This window comes from Neolamprologus multifasciatus, chromosome 7 (genome assembly GCF_963576455.1).
Source record: "Neolamprologus multifasciatus chromosome 7, fNeoMul1.2, whole genome shotgun sequence".
Taxonomy (NCBI): domain Eukaryota; kingdom Metazoa; phylum Chordata; class Actinopteri; order Cichliformes; family Cichlidae; genus Neolamprologus; species Neolamprologus multifasciatus.
The window spans coordinates 10,626,212-10,641,762 of NC_140445.1; the positions used below are offsets into that span (position 1 = coordinate 10,626,212).

General features: G+C 40.4%; 1 protein-coding gene and 1 long non-coding RNA gene across 6 annotated transcripts in view; one reads left to right on the forward strand and one right to left on the reverse strand.

Annotated features, from left to right (window-relative positions):
- Positions 1-900: 900 nt before the first annotated feature.
- LOC146513791 (uncharacterized) lies at positions 901-3,695 on the reverse strand. Its single transcript, XR_014875315.1, has 2 exons — positions 2,572-3,695; positions 901-1,352 (listed from the first exon to the last, which is right to left on the reverse strand). It is a non-coding gene; the product is annotated as an uncharacterized LOC146513791 (long non-coding RNA).
- The window catches only part of myo18b (myosin XVIIIB), a 60,593-nt gene continuing 46,378 nt past the window's right edge, over positions 1,337-15,551 (forward strand). For 3 of the 5 annotated variants that reach the window (XM_085168115.1, XM_085168117.1, XM_085168119.1), the window contains exons 1-8: positions 1,337-1,686; positions 4,449-4,610; positions 7,772-7,915; positions 9,181-9,606; positions 12,143-12,206; positions 12,448-12,560; positions 14,791-14,958; positions 15,061-15,271. In XM_085168115.1, coding sequence (XP_085024241.1) covers positions 9,256-9,606; positions 12,143-12,206; positions 12,448-12,560; positions 14,791-14,958; positions 15,061-15,271 — 907 coding nt within the window. In that variant the 5' untranslated portion in view covers positions 1,337-1,686; positions 4,449-4,610; positions 7,772-7,915; positions 9,181-9,255. The remainder of the gene's footprint in view (positions 1,687-4,448; positions 4,611-7,771; positions 7,916-9,180; positions 9,607-12,142; positions 12,207-12,447; positions 12,561-14,790; positions 14,959-15,060; positions 15,272-15,551) is intronic. The other 2 variants (XM_085168118.1, XM_085168120.1) reach the window with 2 other exon arrangements.

A 15,551-nucleotide genomic window follows, 5' to 3' on the forward strand; every position in this document is an offset into this window, starting at 1 on the left:
ATGTTTATTCTGTACGTAGCATTTTCATTGGGACTAATGTTTCATCACTCATGCAAGTGACTTCTTCAAACTGAGACAGAGTTATGATCTGAATGCACTGATGCAGAAAGAGGGAAGTCCCAGATGGGTCGGACACCCTGACATGAGCTAAGAACCTGCGCAAGACGGGACTCAACCAGAAACCAACAGACCCTGCAAACCATGACCATGTTGTTAATGTCCATAAAAACAAACTGTCACCACCAGGGGGCACCATTTTACCATCCTCATGATAGAAAAACTTCCACGAGTGGCCCTGCAGTGCAGGCACTACTGGCCTTTGAAATCTGGAAAGATTAATAAGTAATGTGCAAAATGTATCAAGATTCAGTTGAAACTGTTTTTAAAAAGAGGATATTAAATGGATGATCATAGGTTAATCAGTTTTAATTCTGGATTGCAAAAGAACCGATAACATCTACAAGAAAGGGAAAACAAAGACTTGAGGTTGAAGGAGGAATATCACCTTGAAAAAGCAACCATGAGGCAACTTTTGTTCTTATTTGGAGCTATATAAAAGGAGTCTCAGCTACCTACAGATTGACAATTACTTTTAACGTAACTTTAGAAATGGAACAGAACTTATTGAACACCAGATCATCTCAAACTTTTTTTTTTTAACATGGCAATGAGTTCACTGCACTCTATTTCCTCTGAAGTCACCAGCTCAGTCCAACAAATGGTAGGAATGCTAGGAATGGTTGTGTGATGTCATGTTAGTGTGGACCCAAATCCCAAAGGAATGTTTCGAGCCACTTGTTGAATCTGTGCCACGGAAGGATAAGGCAGTGTTAACGGTAAGAGGTCCAACCTGGTGTTGGTATGGTGGTGAGTGTGAATGGATAGATAACAATAAGTAAAAATACAAAACTTAAAACACAGAATCAGCAAAGTTCAGGATTTATTGTGGGCACCGTGTTTAGAAAGGGCTACATGTGGAGGAAGGAGTGAGCTTTGGTCACCACAGCGCGATGTGCTCTAGATGTGCTTTATTAGCAAAGAATCATACATGTCTAAGAGGAGGGTTGCTCGTACCACACCGTCCCCAAAGTCATCAGGAGGCGCCTTCTCCTCACTGCTCAGTCTTCTTCAGCTGTAGTTGTCAATCAACTCAAGCAGCTGATGCACTGCAGCTCTGAACATGTGCATTTGCGGCCTGCACTCATTATACCCCTCCCCCTGGTGTTCACACAGCTTTAGAAAAAAAACACGTTTTCATGCTGTTACTATGTTTGCAGAGGATGATAACGTTTCCCAGTGCTGGAGATCCAGATTACTGTACTTGTGGCGTCTGGTGAAGGACAGGTGAATGGCTAAAAAGAAAAAAGTAAAGCAGATCATGTTACAAGCAGTGGCTTCACCTGACAACAAGCTTCTTTGTGTCTCATGCAGGTCTCCAAACAGGGTCGTTTAGAGACCCTTCCTCCACCCTGTGACTCCAGATATTTATAGAGGAGTCGTCTGTCAGTGAAGCCATGCTGCTGGTCTGTGTGTCGCTCTATTTCTGACTAGTGCTGCATACCCCCTCAGTCAGTCTTGCCCAGTCTGTGCGACTGTGAGTGTGTGACAGGGGGACTCTCATTTTGGCTCGCTGGATTTGCCATTAAACATCTGGAGCCTTTAGCTGCTTCTCTACAGTTTTGGAAGGTATGGCTGTGTTTTGTTCTATCCTGTTCGCTGTCCACTTATAAAGTTCCTGTCATGGGTTTTATTTATAGATTGGAGCTGGTTTAGAGAGAGCGGGGCTTCAGCGGCCTACATTCTGTAATACCGCCGGGCTGAGATTTGACATTGTTACATTTAGATAACACTGGCTCAGACGCCGCTGTCTACTTCACCAGAGGACTGGTTTTTACTGTTGGCTCGATTTTTATTGTCAAGCATGTTTCTGTCTCTGGTGTCTTGTTAGGAGAAGTTTTCTGTTGAGATCATAAACTCATTTTGTCGAGCAAGGGTCCTACAGTTGAAAAGATTTAGCATGCCACCCAAGAACCTGTTGGATGCATTTCTATGTCAAAACAGACTTTTAGGACAGTTTTAAAATCATTTAGAAAGTTGGTTGGTAGTTTTGATGTGATTGGCACAATGCCTGGTCCTTCTAAAACTAGCTGTTGAGTTGTTTACAGGGACTGACTAAACCTGCCCCTAGTATGCTGCTTACAGGCAGAGAGCAGGATCTCATACTGTATGATCCACACCACAAGGCTACTGGAGCGAGGTACTAGACTAGGTATTAGACCACTTTTTGGGTTATGTTTGGGTTAGCTTGTGTTGGTAGTCTGGATTGGTGATTAGTTGTGATCTAGCTTCGCTCTTCTCAACCTCCTCCCCTTGAACCTTTTTAAGAAGTCAACAGGTTGAAAATCAGTTGGACTGATGAGTTTTAGTTTTGTACAGAGTGCTGGCACCTCGGACAAACACGCATCTGGGTCCTTGAACAATCTGATGACCACACTGACACAAAGTTCTAATGATCAGCAGTGAGCAGTGCACAATCAATGCAGTCCTGTAAGAAACTAAATACACCTTTACCGCTGTAGGAATGAAGAGTGTAGCTAGCATCCAGGTCCTGCTAATCCAGGGGTGGGCAACTCCAGGCCGGTGTCCTACAGGTTTCAGATCTCACCCTGGGTCAACACACCTGAATCAAATGATTAGTTCATTACCAGGCCTCTAGAGAACTTCAAGACATGAGCTGTATCCCAATTCAGGGTCTGCAGCCTTAAAGGCCGCATTTTAAGGCCGATTACGTCACCGCGACGCGACGAAGGTTGTCCCAATTCGAAGGCTGCTCGAAATGCGGCCCTCAAATGCGTCCTTCATTTCCCTGAATTTTAAGGACGTGGCGGTGTAGACTTCGTGGCCCAACATATCCCAGAATGCATAGCGCGGCGGTGGGTATGGATAATTTTGCCGGCGGATGAGGGACGCCCGAAGAGTAAACTAAGTAAGTACTGAATATTATGTCACTTATCTATGTGCAAATGTTTAATAACGAAGAACATTAAAACATTACTGTTGGCCACATGTCGGCAAAGTTATGTGACATTAGTGACGTTTGTACTAACTTGGTTTTACAGCCTTTACTTTAAAATATACGCCTTTCAATAGCTGACCTTAATCTTACAGAGAATGATCAAAGCTCATGTAGAAACAAACAAACAAATGAACAAAAGATTTTCTCCTTCATTTCTGTCAAACAAAGCTGTATGAAACGTTTCCAGCTGGTAGTATCATGGTTGCTAGGCAACCTGGGCAGCGCAACGGAGGCTAGACCGTCCCATTTCACAAGCCTCGCACTTCCGGCCTTAGCGGTCTTTAAGTACGCGGCCCTTGAGGATCGTTGAGGCTGCGTACTTTAAGGCTGCAGACCCTGAATTGGGAAACAGCCATGTTGAGGAGGTCGTTTAGCCATTTATATCAGCTGTGTTGGATCAAGGACACATCTAAAACCTGCAGGACACCGGCCCTCGAGGCCTGGAGTTGCCCACCCCTGTGCTAATCAAATACACTTGATTATCTGATCAGCAGTAATGGTGAGCACTTTTATAAAAGCTGAGGTTTTGACAGTTTGTTTCTGTGGCGCATTCGAATGTATGTTGTATACCAAAGTCTTCCCAGGAGTGGGCGCCCCAGCAAATTTACCCCAAGTTTAGACCATCCATGCTCTGAGAAACTGCATAAAACTCAAGAACTCCACCTCAGACTCTACAAGTTCATAGCAAACATCTCAGACCAACTGCCAGCATGGTGGTGGAGCGATGAAGATTTGGGCACCTTACAGTCACTGAGCAGAACATGAACGGCTCTGTATACCAAAGTGTTCTAGAGTCAAATGTGAAGCCGTCTGTCTGACAGCTAAAGCCTGAATGAAACTGGGTCATCAACAGAACAATAATCCCGAGCACAGCTTGCATAAAAGGAAAGAATCAGTGCTGTGGCAAGTCCAGACCTCAACCCGATGGAAATGGGGTCATGACAAACAGAACTGCAAAAAGACATCAGGATAGTGTTTGAGGCCAAGGGCAATGGGAAGGCACAACTTTTTTCACAGTGTAGCTACTGATTAGTAAAACTTTTAACACAGATTTACGCTTTAACAATATGTGTGTTTATGACCCTATTAATCACAGCAGACCCTTGCCTTCAATGCAGTGTTGCAAAAAAAGGTGGATAATGACAAGATTGACTAAGGCCAACACATCATACAGAGTAGGTGTGAGGTGACCTCTGAGCAGGAGCACGACGAGACAGTTTCTTAAAAAATAATGACGTCTCAATAGACACAAAGTGGCAGTGAAGTATGTCAATAATGGAAAAGTGGATCATGATGGTGTGTGTGTGTGTGTGATAACTGTCTTTTACTGAAGATGATCTAATTTACCTCAGTTTTCTTTCTTTCTTGTCAGATTGTTCTTCTCCCTCTGTGCACACGCACATTGCCATCATCACATCTTGCTGACAGACGCGTGACCCTCCACCTCCACAACCACTTCACTCCCCTTAACCCTCTCCCTACTGTGAAACCATGGCACTGTCCTCACGCTTAAAACTCTGGGAGAAGAAGGGAGGTGCAGAAATGCTGTGTGCTGCATTAACTCTAATAGCTGGTTGTGACTGCACACATGTGTGTGTGGGTGTGTGTGGTGCTCTGATCACATAGTGAGTGCTCCTCTGTTCTAACCCTGAGTCATCGTAGCATGTCACTGCTGTGGTTGGTGTATTAGTCATTTTGCATGTTCAGTGTTTGAGCTTTTTACAGCCCCATGCTGTCACTTGACATTTGCGATCTGAATCTGCTGATACTGATATTTCTGTTGAGATACAAAACACTCAGCCTTATATGGCAGTTTCATCACTCAGTTCATTCTGCTTATCACACGCTACCGAAAGACTGTACATAAAAGATGGTCATGCTTAAGTTTAGGTTTTTTGGGGTTGTTTGTTTTTTTTATCCATTTTGAAGCCTCGAGATTAGCCTCCATTTTTCAGCCTTTTTTCAGGTTGATTGTAAAGATATTTTTATGCTCAGTGACTCCAGCTTACAACACCATTAGTGGAAATCCTTACAGAAAAAAACGAAATTGTATGTCCCAGCTGATCACCGACAAGCTACAAAGTCTTTCCCCACAGTTCATACAAAAGGAAAGTAGGAGACAGTGATAACTGGAAACTGTTTTTCAGACTGGATTTTAAATGTGTTACAATATACTGGCAAAAACACGGAAGCAGAGTATTCTTCTGCTGGGTAAAGAAAATACATGCTATCCTTTTGATGTGACCCCTCATACACCTGGTCGTACACATGATACCATCTCATAGGATGTCAAATCTCTGAAGAGATTCATACATGCTAGTGGATTTTCAGACTGTCACTGGGAAAATACTGTTAATGTAACTACATTGTGGAGCACAGCAAGACAAATGGAAGGCATCAGATATCAAACTGATTACAGTATTGGTTAACTGACACTGCATTGCATACACAAGGGTTTTAACCAAAGCAAATATTCTTACACAGTAACATGTTTCATGTGACTGATATGTTATTACAGTATACATAAGTAGATTAGGAATCGCTGTCATTTTAAGCACAGTCCCTTAATTACTGTGCAAGTTTGCAAATGACATTGAATACTGGGCAACATGAAAATAAATTTTTTCTCGAATTCTGCCCCTCCTAATGTTCTTGCTCCATGCAGGAAAAACCTTTAAAAGCTGCATTTGAAATCAACTTGAGGCCTTTTACCTGCTTAATTTCTTAAAGGTTTAATAAAGAAATGACCCGCACTTGTCCATGCTTCTGTGTCAAATAAACACCCAAAACAGGAACAAGTGTATGAAATCACTCTAATGCCTGAGCAGCTGATGTTCGGCTTTTCTGTTGAAGCTCATAAACTGTACATCTATTATTGTAGCTGAATGTAGCTGTATTATTTCAGATCTGGTGCTGACAGAGAAACAGTTGTGACATCTTCTGAACTTACTGTAACTGTCTGGGGGGTTTTACTCTTGGATTAGCTTGACATAAAGCTAATATCCAGCTTTATTTAGTTTAGAAGTAGAACTACAGGGTTTCTTATCTTTAAAGAGAAGATTTAGGTTTAAACCATCCATGGAACCTCTGCTCAAATCTATTCTAATGCAGTCACAAGTTCATGCCAACTGCAGGGTTTTACAAAGCTGGCACATTTTCACTGGTTAGTCGTCCAATTTTGAATCTCATAAAAAGCTTTGTCAAGCACACTAATGTGCATCCCAGTCTAAATTTTGCATTAGGACCAGATTTGGTACATGGTATGGGTAATGCATTACTCTTGACTGCTGCTGAAACAAAAACAACTTGGCACTGTACAAGCAAATTCATCAGCTGACTTCCATCTGCCACATGCTCACATCATGGCAAGGTAGTCCATTCAAGTCAGGTATAATGAGGCTCCTCCCAAAGTTTTTCATGATCGCACACTGTAGCTTCACACAGAATGCACTGACCTTTCCCATAGTCCCTATTGTGTCAGCAGGTGATAACTATTAGTTAAATGTCAGGCCTGTGGGCCCATTTCTGCTGGTACTTCTCAGCCCTTCATGCCATTCATCAAAGCCACCACCTCATGTAAAAGCTGGGGAAACAATAAAAGGCTTTTAAAATTGTTATCATCATTGAACACAATGCCTTTCATTGACTCAATGTGCTCACAATATTTTCTATTTCACCGAATTTCTTTAAATTAATATGTTTTTGACAGATTTTTGGAGTTTAACAATCCAGCATAGTGGCACCACGTTTACCACAATGCCTTTGGTGTGAGACCAGACATACAGCTTCCTTCTTTTGCAGAGCACCTGTCTATAAATTACAGAATGATTCCTTCACCTACATGAAAATAGCATGAGGGAAAAAACAGCTTACTCGAAGGCCCTGCCTCTCTGTGCCTTGGGTTCACTCCTCATCTCTACACCAATTCCAAATCCTCACATCTCAGGCATCAATCTAACTCTGTAAACAAATCCCAATCACAAGTCCAGTAGGCCATAACTTTTTTAGAATTCCAGTATTTTCACTACTTTCAAGCACCTGTCCTCTGATGTGTACCTTCCTATTGTGTGTCTTCCTCCAGTTTTGTTTTTCTTCTTCTTTTTTTATATACTCCTCTTGTCTGTTATTTATTCCTGCTGACTTACTATTTCTATTTTTATTCCATACAGTTGGTGCGGAGCACCCACAATTTTGTTGTACATGTACAATGACAATAAAGGCCTATTCTATTCTATCCTACTCAAATTAACAGCCGTTTAGATTGTCACACATTCTCTTATTTGAAAAATCCTCAGGTACCTCATAGTTGTTTATGACCCTGCATGGTGCTAAAAGTGCTGAAGGAAGCTAATTACAAAAAGGCCTTTAAAGGACTCACATTCATTTATATCCACTGTGCCACACACTGCCTCCCCTTTTTGGATTTATTCTAAACCCTGTGGAGCAGTTTTGATGAACTCATGTTTGAGTGTTGGTCAAAATAAAGTGTTTGATAAGAACTGTAAGAAATCTCTTTCGCTTTCCAACACATTTGTCATACATTGTCAACGTATGCATCTGACTTGTTTAACTCTCTGCTGAGCATGCAGTGCATGCCTAATGTGCATGCCCAATGGACTGCACACTGCATCCAAACCATACAATGACTTTCTATTTTGTTTGTTCTGCCTGAATCATCAATGGACCAAACTACAGATAAAGGAGGAAAACAAGCCAATTGTCACAACGGTACCACCTCCGCCTCTGTCAGTTCTGCCAGGTGGTTTCCTCAAGCAGCTCGTCAGAGATTCAGAGAAAGAGACCAAACATAAAGAGCCAGAGGTCAAAGAAGAAAGGCCAGTAAGTCATTCAAGACTTCTCTAGGCTGGGGAAAACAATGTCAGTAATGTAATGACAGCCAGAGAAGGGCCAGATGGGCTTCTTTGGATAAAACATATTTTCTCTAGATATTGCTAGCTTAGGCATTGAGAGATTTAATGGAAGAGATAACAGAATGTATGGATAATAAAAGGTACACACTTGGAGTTTTCTTAGATCTAAAGAAGGCGTTTGATACTGTTAATCATGAAATTCTATTAAAAATTTCATGATTAAAAAAACTGGAAAGGTACAGGTTTAGGGGAGTGGTTTTGGACTGGTTAAAAGGCTATGTAGGGAATAGGCAACAATATGTACAAATAAATGAATATAAATCTAATTTGATGGATATTGCTTGTGGAGTACCTCAAGGTTCAGTATTGGGTCCAAAAATGTTTATTATGTACATAAATGACATTTGCAGAATTTTGCAGATGTGCTAGAACAACTTTAAAAAGTATGTCTATCTCAATAGCGGGAGTGAAATTATGGAACAGTCTAACAGAAGAAATAAAAGAAAGTAACAACATAAACCAGTTTAAAATAAAATATAAAAAACAAATTAAAAAAAAAGAAAAAAGAATGATGAAAACAGGGTTAACCCAGGATGGTAATGTTGTTGGTAATAGTATTTTAGTTTAGTTTGTTTCATAATTTGTGAATGTGCAAATGTAACCATGTATTTATTTTTATATGAAAGTAACTATACTGTGGTGGGGCTTGTTTATCTTTTGTTTTGTTTTTTGTTTGTTTTGTTTTGCTTTACTTTTGCTTCATATGTTGTTTGTTTAATTTAAGACTAAAAGAAAAAGAAGAATTAAATGAATGAGAGGTAAAACTTGAGGGGGTAGGGACATATAAGTATATACTTCTGCCTACCTCTTTTCAAACAAAAGAATGGAATTATATTTTGTAATGATTGTGAATGTACATGTTTGAAATAAACATGAACTGAACTGAACTTACCTGTTAAGGCAGATAAACTGCTTTTCACCTAAAATAGTGGCTAGCTGGCTAAGCTAATAATACTTGCTTAATAATGTTGTTACTAATGCTAATCATTGGAACACTTGGAAGCATTTAATATCAAAGCTATAGAATTCACACTGAAGACACAACAAAAGCACCAGCAGACTGTGACACATCACCCACTATTTCCAGTAGTACTACTACACACAAGTACAACGCATGCATAACCTTCAGTTAACAGTCAAAGGAGGCCTGTTACTTTTTTCTTCCCACTACAGCCAAACAAACTGAGTGACAACCTGGTGCAACAGTTTCTCCTCCCAGATCAGACTCCTCCAATCCTTGAGGCAGAAATGTCCCTGCGGACAGAGCAATTCAGCAACAACAGCGACAACAGCAAACCTCAAGGACGCAACTCAGCACAGCCAGATGGCAGGTCCTCATCTCAGTGCCACATAGTGACTCCTGACTCCGGGGGTAAACCTGAAACCAGACCAGAGGTAACACCAGAGCCCCCAAAGCAGAAACTGCAACAGTGGGACAGAAGGACTGAAAAGAAGAGCAAAAATATGGAGGAGCATACAAAGAAGGAGAGGATAGAGGAATTTGGGCAAGGGAAGGAGAAAGAGAAGGGGATGGAGGAGAGGCAGGAGCCAGAGGGAATGCAAACAGAGACAACTGTGACAGAGAATGCCAGGAAGGAGGTATGTATGCTTTTGTCATCCGGTCTTACCGATAGTCTGAGGCCTGCAGAATACTTGGAAACTCTTCTACATTAAAATAATATTTTTAATGGATTTTTCCCCCTTTTCGTGACACCGTTTCCTTTTAAAACTAACTTCTAAATTCCAATAAAAATGTATCTACTTCATGCCCTGCATTCAGATCCCTCATCTGCCTTAGTTGAGACATTCACGAGACATAGACAGTAAAAAAAGTGGATGTAGCTTTGTGGTTGGAAAAGTAAAGCCAGTGGGGAAGTGCCTTAAACTTGCATTCTGTCTGGAGGCCATTAGATGGCGACACCTGTGGCGATTAGTTCATTGTTCTACTCGTTGTGGATCATACTGAATAAAAATAAACCTAATTTGTAGGGTTTTAGTTTATATGTTTTTGATGATACTGTATTTGACACAGGAGGATTAGCTGTGATGTTTTCAGTTTGCTCAATAGCTAATGACTTGTCAGTTGCAAGTCATGAAATGAGCATCTTTTTCTCAGCAGTGTGCACACAGCGAGTGACTTTTCTTTGTTAGCGTTAGTCTCCTCAAATTTATCTGAATTGTTGTGGTGTTTTTAAAGAGAAACCTGAGTTAATGCTGCATTATTTTTCCTTAGTAATCCTGCAGTGCTCCCCTATTGACATACAGCACATTGTTTGCAGATCACCCTGCTATCGCAATATCACAATAATTTGCCCATCTTAGTAAAGTCTAGTAGCATATGAAATTAAAAGATCAGATTTTCTTATATTTACCTGCTGTGATCCAGTGCAGCTACTTTCCTTCAAACTGTTTATTTCTATGAACAAAATAATATGCCCTCCATAATAATAATAATTATATAATATTTTGTTCATGCAAAGCAAAGACTCAACAAGAAGTAGTTTTTATTCCACCAGTGTGATGGTCAGATTTCAGATGTGAGTGTAACAAACTGTTGTTAAAAACTCAAACTACATCAGTTATGGCATAAAATGGAAAATGCAGTTACAATTAACATTTGGATGATCTGGGGACTTTGGTCATTATGTCGATGGTTTTTGTGAATTGTGGGATGATCCATCACAATGAATTATGAGACGGTGATTTCTCATCTCCTTTCATAACGGATGGTCCTCCTAAGCTAAAGGAAGCAATAAAGGAAGCATTGATGCTCCTTTCCTTAGTATTCAGAGAATTTGATTAGATCTTCTAATGGCTGCCACATGGATATTTCTGGGTCACGTCTCTCAGCTAAGAACCTTTAAAAGCAAAATGGATTATTGGAGCTCACCATTGGATTCTTGCAACCATGATGGCAACAGCATAAACATTCATCTTAAATCTTCAGAACAGTATTTGAAACCAACAGGTGACATCATGGTGGCTACGTCCACCTTTCATACTGTCTGGTGTGACAGTGCCCATTTATGTAGATATTAAATATTACCATTCCATTCAATAGAGAAACAACAAAGTAATCCAAAACTAAAGGTTCTTTTAGGGTTTTTTTGTATTTGCATACTTCAGTAGTTTGACCTATGTGCATAGTGGGAATCAAAATGTTTACAGAGACAGACAAAAGTTACATTTAAGTCATTTTAAGATCTTTAAATCTCAGACAATATAATTCACTACCTAATCCACTGTCGTTCTGTCCAACATATGATGAAAAGCCTAAACAAAAGGAAAGAAACTAGTGTGACAGTTATATAAGTAATTATAAAAAATGTACATATGGTTGATCTGTCGTGGTGAAGAGAGAGCTGAGTGGAAAAGCAAAGCTCTCAATTTACCAGTTGATCTACGTACCTACCTTTAACTATGGTTACAAACTATGGTAGTGACCGAAAGAACGAGATACAAATGGATGAAATAAACTTCCTCAGAAAGGTTGCTGGCTTCTCCCAAGAGATATGGTGAGGAATTTGGCCATCTGAGAGGGGCTCAGAGTAGAGCCGCTGCTCCTCCACATTGAAAGGAGCAGGTTGAGGTGGTTCGGGCATCTGACAGGGATGCCTCCTGGGCACCTCCTGTGTGAGGCCCCGGGGCAGACTCAGGACACGCTGGAGAGATTATATCTCTTGGCTGGCCTGGGAACCCCTTGGTGTTCCCCTGGACATGCTGGATGAGGTGGCCAGGGAGAGGGAGATCTGGGTTTCTCTGCTTAGTCTGCTGCCCCTGGGACCTGGCCCCAGATAAGTGGAAGAAGATGGATGGATAATTTTCCTTATTTACACGTATATGTTTTATTGTTGTCCTCATTTATTCTATAGTCTTCTGTTTCTATGTCTGAAAGCTGAGCTTTGAGCTCACAGGGATTATTGACCTCATTATTTGAAAATGTAGCAGAAAATAAAGAAAAACACAACACTTTAAATGTGACTTCACTAGAAGTAAACTCTGAAAACAATGGTATTTAATGCTGTGGCACACTGCAAATGGCTTAAATGATCATGCATTATAGAAACTGTGCAGCCAAAAAGTCTTTAAGAGTCACTGTTCTTCTCTTTGTTCCTCTCATGCTGCTTTCTCTCAGGTTAGGGATGTGTGGTATGAAGCTGGAACTGTGTGGTACGTCGACAAGGATGATTTCATCCGTGGTATGCATTGAAAACAACACACACTACAGTATGCATGCTAGCTATAAGTACATTTTGAAGAACATTTAACCTCTAACAGAAACCACAGTTACACATGGATGGATCTATAACTGCTGACTCATTCACACAAAAAACAAGTCTTGATTGTAGCCTTGAAGATCCTTGATATTTCCACACCTCAGTTCACAGTGTGTCTGTATGTGTGCTTTCAAAGACATAACTTCATTTCTCCTCTTTTCAGCTACTCAGCTGAAGCCAGACGAAGGCACACCAGAGCTGTCCGAGGGCCGGGTGAGGGTCCGGCTTGAGACGGACGGCTCAGTGCATGATGTCTCCGAGTATGAAGTTGAGAAGGTAGATCAGACTAGAAGTGTCCATCCATCCATGGTTCTATTATTGTCCAAGTCATGTAAGAGTTTGCACATCAACTTGTCCCTTGTTTCTAATGCAAAACTTTCAACAACCCTTTCTTTAAGAAACAAACCAGATGAGAATTTCATATGACAAAAAGGTCAACATTTAAATGTATCAGCAGAGAGTAATGCATAAATCTCCATTAAAATTTGGAGATTTAGCACACATTTGCTTAAAGTTAAAGTTTTTTATACCAGTCCTGTTACAGTGATGTTACAGTGATGTGAAATTTAAGGGGATGGTCTTTTAAGGATATGATTAAAAAAACCCTGCAAACATTATATGAAGCATTTTTCATTGTGCCCTTTTTTTTGGTTTGGGAAGCTAATCTTGTAACTGGAAGGTTGCCGGTTCGATCCCCAGCTTTGTCTGTCCTGGTCGTTGTGTCCTTGGGCAAAACACTTCACCCTACCGCCTACTGGTGTTGGCCAGAGGGGCCGATGGGGCGATATGGCAGCTGTGGCTGTGGCTTATAATGTGCTTTGAGTGTCTAGAAAAGTGCTACATAAATGCAATCCATTATTATTATATCAGGAAGAATACAAAATCATCTGGTCCTCAGTAGGTTTTAAATTGGGGTACATGCAACCTCAGATGAACTAAAACACAGGACATAGGACATATGACAGGACCTTGTCATCATTCATTTAACAGTTTGCTACTCACATTTGCGGTAAGACAGAAAAGGCTTCTTGGAAGGGTTATAAAGCCATATCCAAACAGTCTGGTGTCCATTATTCTACATTGAGAAAAATAATTTTATGTTACTCACAAATGGAAAACTAGTGGAAAACATTCACGACATTCACCAGTCTTGAATGTTAAGGTAAGAGGTTAAAAAAAACCTCTTCTCCCTAAATACATAAGAGAACACATCTGTGCTTTGCAGAGGTGCATCTAAACTGTTGTTGTTTGTGTTTACTTACACAGCATGTCTTGTGGAATTTACTGGAGTCAGCAGCAACAGCATAGCGCAGTCATATCAAGTCTAGTGACATAAGGCAGGAAAAGATCAGTAAAGAAACAATTTCCCCAGCCAAAACACAAATCCAATGAGAAGTAGAATACGTTCAGCATGGTGAGGTTCAGACGGTGTTCCTGAAAAGAACCACGTGAAGTTTGTGGTTCTGGAGAATTACTGGAGGTCTCAAGGGACATAAGATCACAATTTATTCAAATTGGATGAAGAGTTTTGGAGTTTCAGCTCCTTAACATATGCCACTTTTGAAAAGGACCAAAAATATTTGGACAATTGAGTCAAAGCCTATTTCATGGGCAGGTGTGGGCAATTCCTTTGTTATGTCATTTTCAATTAAACAGATAATAGTGCTGGGGTTGATTTGAAGTGTGGTGCTTGCATTTGGAAGATTTTGCTGTGAAACAGACAACATGTGTCCAAAGTTGTCATGTGTGGCTGTGTGACACTTTATACTTAAAGTGGCAGCTTTAGTTGCTGGGAAATAATCCATAAGGGGAAGCAAAACTTAAAACACTGAACACAGGACATGAGACACAAGACAGACATGGAGATGTAGACTTGACCAGGAGAAGACACAGGAGATGCACGACATACAGACCGGGAGACTAGACAAGAAAACATGTAACACAGGGGAGGCAAAGAAACAAAATCCAAGATCTAAAAATCACTAAAATACAACCAGACACTAACTGAATCAAAGAATATTAATAAACAAAACCAAAACCACTGAGTCACAGGACTCAGGACCAACACAAAAGGAGCTCTCCATGCAGGTGAAACACGAAAAACAAAATAAACCCATCCAAGAAATTGCTAAATTGTTAGGAGTGGCAAAATCTACAGTTTGGTACATCCTGAGAAAGAAAGAATAATTTCAAATAATAATTTCATTTATATAAACAAAACTGAAAAACTGAAATGATCTTAGTTTTTGGTTAATTAGCATTTTGTTTCATTCAGGATGCTGAATTGAAATAGTTTGAAAATTTGTATAGACATAAACATATTTTGGTTTGTCATCTTATCTTAATCCAGAACAATAACAGCAAAAAGGCAGCATTTTTTAATAACTCTATAAAGCATCTCCACTAAGACAGAAGAAAACAGTTTTCACAGGGTGTAATCTGTGTGAAATCTGAGACTAACTCTTTCACATTTGAACCAATTAATGGAGATGCTGTTCCTCCACAGTGTAATCCACCAGAGCTCGACCTGTGTGAGGATCTGAGTGACCTGCAGAGTGTGAATGAATGTGGAGCTCTGCACACACTGACCAGTCGAGCTAAAGCAAATCTTCCACTGACACATGCAGGACCAAACCTGGTCAACTTCTGGCCCCCGTTACAGACCCACAGCAAGGTAAAATTTACACACATTTACAGATCAGTAACCCTATGAAACTACAAAGCTTATTAAGTATGTGCAACATTTTTATGTTTATCTTCTTTTTTTCTCTATTAGACCCCAAAGTCACGGCGAGGGGAGTCTGTGTGGGATGCTCCTCCTGCCCTGGCTGCCCTGGTCAAACGGGTCTACATGTCTATGGTTGGCACCAGAAGGGATCACAGTGTGTGTGCATTGGGACGCAGCGGGACGGGCAAGACCACGGCATGTCAGACCTTCACACATGCTCTTATCAAACAAGCTGGCACAGCAGGAAAGAACATGAGTGGTGAGCGTTGTAAAAATAAAAACTGTTTAGGTTTTTATAGTGTTAATGATCAGCACTAAAACTTGAAACTGGTACTAGTCTGTCATTTCAGTGACTGTGAGTGAGTCGCTACAACTATGAATCTTAAATGAATCCCAAAACTATATTCAACAAACGTTATATACAGCGTTAGCTTTTACACATCAACATGTAAGAAAAATGATGAAAAATAACCTTTCAGGGAGTTTGTGGATCAAAATTTCTCTGTAACAATGTGAGAGACTGACAGTATCACACAATA